Genomic DNA, 8,166 nt, shown 5'->3' with positions numbered 1-8,166 from the left:
CAGAAGTGTTTAGAGTGGCTCACATACACACACACACACACACACACTCCAGTGGAGTAGAGATGCTCACCTCCTGCTGTTTATATTTTCACTGACATTCCAACAGAAGACAGCTGCAGGTAAAATCATATTATTGTTTAAAAAGTTATCTGCAGATTTAAATATACAAGAATATAAATATAAAACATCTTTATGTTCTGGATCAGGCTGGGCTAAATGATAACGGACTTTTTTTGTGCTTTTAATATGTACTAACGTCAGTCAACTCTTTTAAACGCGTCTTTCCGCACGAGTCATAATTGTTATTTTCTTTAATTAGGTGGATAAATGATTAAACAATGTCATCATCCAAAAAGACGCTTTTATTGCTGGTTTATGTATTATGCACGTTCCGCGCTGTGCGCTCGGGGGACACTGGAGACGCCAGACCCTGCTCTGGATCACACTGTCCAGGGGGCAGATCGCCCAGACCACCGCGACAACACAATCCGGCATCACAGAGCAGATTAATAAATCACCATCATGCTCCTTCCAGTTTTCCATCGGAACATCACGCAACGCTTCTGTCCCAGCGCGGGCGGTCTGGAGATCAGACAAGGGAAACCGTCCAGACGCGCGTCGCTGGAGTTTCTGGTCCTATGTGCGCAGACTGCGTTACGCCTCAACGACCAGATCATGTTATGAACGACACCAGAGAATGTAAAGGATTTGATTGCCGTCTACCTCTGAGGATAAGACCGAGACCCTGCGTTGGAGACGGGTGTGTGCTCGGTACCAGCCAACCTCCCCTCATCCATGTGGCAGACAGAGCCGCTCAGTTTCTGGGGGAATTTCCGGACACTGGATATCCAGCATCAGAGAGTGGGGCTCCTCTGGGAGTTCAACTCACTTGTGACATCAAACCAGGTGAATTGAAACAGTGGTTCCAGCTGTTCTGTACATGAATTAGAGTATCTTGTTTCAAAACTGGTGTAACACTTAAGTAGACAGAGACAGAGTAGGCTATTGTATTACTGTAGTTTATTAAAAATGGCATATAGCACAAATAATTTTTGTTACTCATTCCACTTAACTATACAAAAAGGCATTACTCTTTATTACTTTAATTCTTTATTACTGTGCTTTATTAATGGTAATATCATAGTACTGTTGGGATGTGTACAGTATCTTATACCATGGTATGACCATGTGCTTTGTTGTACAGTAGCATTGTAAAAACCATAGTACTTTTTGAAGTACACTGAACCATCTAGTCTTCATTACCTTTTCCACTATCAAGGCACCATGATATTAAAAATAAGGTTTTGGTCATGTACTATGGTAATTCCATGGTATAAATCCAACCTTTGAGGTCAATTGATTATTTTAGTTTTTGATTTAATCTGATTTCACGTATCAGACTTTCACAAAGCCCCTGCAGACAACTGGTGCTGGTATCTCATACTGTATAATGTTGACTGGTAATCTAATTCAATCTACATAGAAGAAATCTCTTTAATGAAGAAGCATGCAGACCTGTTTTTGCTTGTGTGAGACATTTAAGTATATTTACAGACATCACAGAGGATTTCTCTCTTTGTTCTTTGAAAAATATGAGCTGCATGCCAAATGGTGGGGAGTGTATACAAACTATCAGGCTTCATAAATTCATACTTTATTCAATTTTCACATCAGTACTGGAATTTCCATACAGTACATCAATGAATAGGGGAATCTGACAGCTGGCCCTAGAACTATTATTGCAAACATACACATCTGCTCGGCTACACAGAGGGTTGCAGAGCTGCAGAACCGCTGGCAGTCAACTGTCAAGAAATTGCAGACTACTTTGATCCATTTCCATATGATAGTTCTAGCACGGGAATTTGAATGTAAAATAGCACTTGGCCTTTACATATCAAAAGCTGAGTTAACTTCAGTGAATTACTTGTTTGGATCATTTTTAAATAAACTATTCATGTTGATTTACTCCCAAATAATTGTTCTTGTATACCAAAATATATTTACAATTAAAGGGATAGTTCACCCAAAAATGAAAATTCTGTCAACAATTATACACCCTCATCTCACTCCAAATCTGTAAAACCTTTGTTCATCTTTGGAACACAAATATGAAGGGTCGGAAAGCTCTCGGATTTCATCAGAAGTATCTTAATTTAATTAAGTTCTAAAGATGAATGAAGGTCTTATGGGTTTGGAGCAACATGAGGGTGAGTAATTAATAACAGAATTTTCATTTTTGGGTGAACTATCCCTTTAAGGCTGATTGGACCAGTGTAATTATTAATGGAAATGTATATTATCTTTTTAAAGCTTAATAAACACTTGTTGCGTTATAGCCACTTAGTCTTGTCTCTCTTTTTTTTCTACCAGGAGAGAATGAGGTCCCGGCTGAGGATGCACTTATCCTACATCTGCAGCTGGCAAAGGGACAAGAGAAGCTGGTGGAGGCTTTGAGAGCTCAGCAAGTAGTCATCCGTGATCTGCAGCAGAGACTGGTGGAACAGCAGGGGGCCCTCCTCTCCCAGCAGCGTGAGATACTCGATCATCAGCGCCGCATGTTTGAGCAGATGGATGTGGTGAAGGCTCAGTACGGTCTTCTTTCTGAGACTGTCAAGCAGTTCTCGTTTCAAGGCTTGCAGGGAGAACTGCAAAGCTATTTTGAAAGCCACCTGGCCGGTCTTCAGAACCAAGCACGCAGCCACCTGCAAAAGTCCTATGCTGTGCATAAGGTAGATGTGGACACCAAAGTGGTGAATGTAGTTGGAGATGCAGGACACCCAGTGTTGGGGTGTCAAATTGCGTGTGGGCCTGAAGAATACTGCGACTTCCAGAAGGATCCACCGCAGTGTGAAAGGTGCACTATGTGTCCCCCTGGATTCTTCCTGGTGTCACAATGCTCCCCCACTGCTGATAGGATGTGCCAGGTGACAGTGTGGCAGCAATTGCATTATGCATGCAACACTAAGATTTTATTGAAGAACAGACAAATTTATATGTCTTAATCTTTAATGTCTTTGAGTAACATAAATCTATCAACAGGACAGGGATGAATGCCTAGAATTACCAAGCCTGTGTGGAGAGCGAGTAAAATGTCTCAATACCCCAGGTAAGCAAAAAGAAAAATTGATGCCACCCCAATATCTGCCTTTTGCACCAAGGCAGTTTGAGTGCTGGTTCAGAGCCAGAGCCTAGTGTCAAATCAGTTCTTTGTTTTTTGACACCCAAAGCATCAGCTCTGAATCATGAACAGTTGTTCGTAAGTAGCACCAAAGTGGTCTAGAAGTAAGAACTGCTTGTGACAGGGGCTGGGGGTGATGTTACCGTGATCAACAAGACCAGGGTTGCCCAAACTTGGCCCTGGAGGGCTGGTGTCATACAGAGTTTAGCTCCAACTTGCCTCAACACACCTGCCTGGAAGTTTATAGCATGCCTAGTACAAGCTTAATTAGCTGGTTCAGGTGTGCCGAACTGGGGCTGGAGCTAAACTCTGCAGGACACCAGTCCTCCAGGACAGTTTGGGCACTCAAACAAGACAAACAAAAACCTTTGACCGCCATTTTTGAAATAGCAGCTAAAAACAAAAACATTGGATTTGCTGTATTTGGATGCCAATGTAGGTTCGCAAAACCATAAATATCAATAGCAATGCAACGTCCGCCATTGTCGATATTAGGCTTGTTCGGGATGCATGTCGCTGAAGTACTGCGAGAGCAATTTAAAAGCTTAGAGTTGTCTGCTCTCCAGTCGCTCTCACAGTGCTTTGGGGTCGTGCACCGTTCAGGCTAAGACCTGGATCTGTGGTGGCTCTCTAGCCTGTGGAAAGGCAAACGGGTTCTTAGAAGGCTCGCCAGTCGAACCAGCTCCAAACTAGCATTAGCACTGGCTCTGAACTAGCACCTGGTTCATCCTGGTGGAAAAGAGAAATGAGTGGTCTCTTGGGATTCTTCAAGCTTCTTTTTCTTTTGTTCACCAGGAGGGTTTCGTTGTCTTGGCATCTCTGAGACAGAGATGTCCACAGGGCTGTGTGGTCATGAGTACTTTTACAATCAAGAACTTCAGGAGTGCCAGGCTTGTTCAGACTGTGACGGTGAGCCTGTTGGAATTCCTTGTACTTTCACCGGTGATGCTGTATGTGGAACTGTGACTGAGAATGAGCTCTCACAGTCTTGGACTGCTTCAATTGTCATTCCGCCTACAAAGTCGAAGAGTACTTCCATCTACCCAGGGCTACAGCTCAATATTCGTGGCAGAGAAGAAAACAACCTGCTGACCAGCCATGATGATTACCTCAACATTCAACAACATGGACTGGTCTGGATAGACTACAATTTTGCACTAAAGCACAGCTGCAGGAACTTTCTCCAAGTCGGGGTACGGATCAATGGCAGCGAAGAGGAGGGTAGAGACCTCAGCGGGGTTCGAATTGAGCAGCCTGAAAGGAAGTTCTTTCAGGGTGTGACTGTAAGTGCAGCAGTTGAGGTGGAACCCAATCATACTCTGTCACTCGTGCTGAAAAGTCCCAATCAATACTGCAACCAGAGTAAAGATATTCAAGCCTATGAGCTTGGAGGAGCTTCATTCAGCTTGCTCTGGCTGTCTCATGACACTGGCGCTGTTGCCATGACTGCCCAGATGTCCACAGCAGCTCACTACCAGAGTAACTATCGTCCCACCTTCCGTATAGCAACTGTCTCTGATCCCTACATAGTCACACTGACCCATGACAGCCGTGGGGTGCGTTTCATGGAGAGCGGAGTGGTGAAGTTTGTACTCCAACAGGCTATCTATTCAATGGGCCATTCTTGTGTTCGAGAAGGTTTCTCACTGATTGCCTATGTCAACAGAAATGGCACTAACCAGGAGGTGCTACGCTCCTTCAAGTCTGGTGTTAACTACAGAGACACCTCCATTACCCTTTCTGGGGCCACAAGGGTAGACAGCGAAGACTGGCTCAATTTTGAAATTGTTGCCCCATCTCAGTGTAATGTCCGCTACTTTGGCGATAGTTCTGGGATTAGTATGCTGAGCTTGATCTGGATCCCTACTGCTGTCTCCTCCATGTTCACAGCCACTGTTTTAAGAACAGCTCTACCCTCTGGGGCAGTACGAAATAAACCATTGCTCTTTAGGCAGATGAGCCCGAATACAGACCAGATGCGACTAGCTGGGTCAGGTGAGCCACATGCTCAGAGGAACTTTGTGTTTTCTGAGCCAGGGACGGTCAGTGTGGCCCTCAACTTAAAACTGATCCACTCCTGCAATGTGGTAAAGCTGACCCTTTACCGGCAAGGTACAGATGGAGGCCAGGAAACATCCTTAGCCCAACAGGTGGGTGGACATATGCCTGAAGGTAGTGAGTGGGCCAGTGTGGGACTGAGAACTTCCTTTGAAGTGCAGAACGGTACTGCCGTTTATGTTTCTCTGGACTGCATTCGTGGGCGGATCAACCAGATCACCCATGAGGGAGGCACCAACATCTCCATTCTTTGGTTGGCGTCATGAACCCAAGTATGCAATCTAAGGCAGGGGCCTCCAAACTCAGCCCTGGAGGGCCAATGTCCTGCAGAGTTTAGCTGCAACCCTAATTGAACACACCTGATTTAGCTAAGTAAGGTCTTACTAAGCATACAAGAAACTTCAAGTCAGGCGTTTTGAGGCAAGTTGGAGTTCAACTCTGCAGCACACCGGTCCTCCGGGACAGAGTTTGGAGACCCCTGATCTATGATGTCGTAATTAACTAAAAAATTGCTTTGGAAAAACTGGTGCTTTCATAAGATAAAGTAAAAAACTTTATATGGATGGACTGCACAGGTGCTATTAATACTCCTCTGGTATTCCGACGCCATGTTTACTGTCGTTATGAGAGGAGCGGGGGGGGTATTATTATGGTGTGACAATTCAGTTACAGAAACAAAAATAAGAATACATGTTTTTTTTTTTTTGGCTGAAACAATGAACTAATATAACCTTTAAAAAGTACTTTTTTCATAAGTGCTATGGCTGGTTGAGCAGTGACCAATTTTTCCCAAGGGAGTTCATATCTGTTTGATCTGAAATCAACTTAAATGTTCGTAAACAGAATTTTATGTTTTTTAGAAAGTGTGTTTGTTAAAGAGTAAGAATGTGTATTTGTGAGCTGACGTGATGTTTTTGCTGCACTTTATCAATGTTGAAGTGCAGTATGTTGTACAGTGCACAGTTTTGTGTTCAATTTTGGATTCAAGCTTGATCATAGCTTGATCTACTGTATATGAAATATAGGCTCACTATTGTATTTTTGTTTTTATATTTTATTATAGAAATCAAATAACAAAATAATGAAATCATTATGCTTGAATATTTATATTTAGTACTATAAATGAATACTGCTGATCATTATGTCCTGCCATTGTAATTTATATTAAAAAAAAAAAAGGAAAATACAAAACAGACAAATTTGACCATTCATTCTAAGCTACAGTATAAATGTCATATGTATTCTATTACTCTGAATACTGTTGCCATGTGCTGTCTGTGCATACCATGTTTAATTGCTTCTGTATGTGTTCAAACTACAGATTACCAACAGTGAAGTGAACAAACATTTGGCAACATTAATGTCATGTCTGGCTTAGACCCCTACATATTTTAATGCAAGGACTGGTAATTCATTAACTGTAGAAATAATGTAGAGTGAAATCTTTTATTGTCAAAAAATAATATGCTTCCTAATATTTTATTAAAGCTTCTGTAAAGCTTCTGTACTTGTTTAGTAAAGAACAGGTCATTCTTACTCCATTTTTACATTAAATACAGCTTGATTATGTTGTGGTTTTTAAAATCTAGCAATGCTACGTTTCTTTGTTACTGGATTTGTTTGAGGACACTGGTTGCTTCGTAACTGCAAATAAAATGTACTTCCCAGTTTTTGCTAACCCATACATTCAGGGTCCAGTTGTTTGCCCATAGCTGATCCCAGATGGCTACCAGACATCCTTCCACTGGGTAAAGCGTCAGCCTCAAGAGGGCAGCAGTTTGGTGAAACCTCAGATGGCAGTACTGAAACAGTACAGGACATCATCATACTGAACTGCAAAAGTGTGGTAAAGAATCTAATAGAACTAATGGTGCCTGAGATGTACTTGCAGTACTTTCTCTTGCAAGAGTTTTTGAGGAACTTGGTAGTAAAAAAACAAAAAAAAACTATTGAATGTCTGCCGAAACATGACTAACAGTACTCAAATTAGTGAGAAAGCTCATTGTGTGAAACAATAGAATGTATTTGTCTGCTCTGGAAATGAAAAGCAGGTGGGTGGCGTGCTGGAACCAGATGTTTCTAGTGTAGATTTAATGAGATGTTGATGCATACAAAAAATATCCATATAAAACACTACAGTTAGGAAGAGAGACAGATATCAGATGAGAAAGAGAGAACTGTATAAACCGTTAATAGCGACGTTTTTGCTGGTTAAAGGAATAGTTCACCCAAAATTAAAAATTCCGTCATTAATTTCTCACACTCATATCGTTCCAAAACCCGTAGACCTTCGTTCATCTTTGGAACACAAATTAGAAAACCAGGAGTTTTCTGTTTTCTATATAGCAAAAGATCTACCACGTTCAAGGCCCAGAAAGGTAACAGAAAATCAAGATCAAGTTGCGGATTAAAATAAAACAGTTATCAATGCCAAGGATTAACTAGGAAAAATCTCTCTTGACAGCATAATTATTTTAATATGTGTGGTGTTTATGCTGTGTTATCCTCTCCAAGCATCTCTGTCCATATATTCATCAATTCACATAACGCAGAACAAGCTACAAAACAGGCTCAGTAAGATCTGCACGACACACCATTTGCTCTTGCACAAATTAAATATGAAATGTAAATGAACTGCAGAAAGAACTCAGACGTAAACGCAACAGCTTGGATGCTCTCACAAACAAACAAACCTGCTCTGTCAAGGATTGAGAAAGAAAGTTTCCATTCTGTTCAGAATGTGTTTACTTTAAAAATATATACACATTAAAAAATGTGTACACTTGATGCACTTCAGAAGTTTATAGCTTGCCAAGTAGGCTATTATTTAGTGCATAAATTGGCAACACATTTTTGTTTGATTTTGACAAATGCAGCATGTAACAAATGCTGTGCATAGTGAGTCAATATATTTGGATGAATGTCTG

At 41.5% G+C, this 8,166-nt stretch overlaps 1 protein-coding gene across 1 annotated transcript; it reads left to right on the top strand.

Moving 5' to 3' along the window:
• nell3 (NELL (neural EGFL like) family member 3) lies at nucleotides 1-6,859 on the top strand. Its single transcript, XM_051098245.1, has 5 exons — nucleotides 1-119; nucleotides 320-906; nucleotides 2,374-2,927; nucleotides 3,043-3,109; nucleotides 3,977-6,859. The coding sequence occupies exons 2-5, from the start codon at nucleotides 339-341 to the stop codon at nucleotides 5,503-5,505; spliced, it is 2,718 nt and encodes a 905-aa protein (XP_050954202.1). The 5' UTR covers nucleotides 1-119; nucleotides 320-338; the 3' UTR covers nucleotides 5,506-6,859.
• The last annotated feature ends 1,307 nt before the right edge of the window (nucleotides 6,860-8,166 follow it).

The sequence above is a fragment of the Labeo rohita genome, chromosome 24, assembly GCF_022985175.1.
Source record: "Labeo rohita strain BAU-BD-2019 chromosome 24, IGBB_LRoh.1.0, whole genome shotgun sequence".
Classification (NCBI taxonomy): Eukaryota; Metazoa; Chordata; class Actinopteri; order Cypriniformes; family Cyprinidae; genus Labeo; species Labeo rohita.
Note: the sequence above shows the minus strand (reverse complement) of the source record. Positions and strands in the feature narration are given on the sequence as shown.

Coding starts and splice junctions, on each gene's coding strand:
- nell3 (XM_051098245.1), top strand. CDS start 339: ATGTCATCATCCAAAAAGACGCTTTTATTGCTGGTTTATGTATTATGC. Junction 907..2,373: donor CACTTGTGACATCAAACCAG/GTGAATTGAAAC, acceptor TTTTTCTACCAG/GAGAGAATGAGGTCCCGGCT. Junction 3,110..3,976: donor AAAATGTCTCAATACCCCAG/GTAAGCAAAAAG, acceptor TTTGTTCACCAG/GAGGGTTTCGTTGTCTTGGC.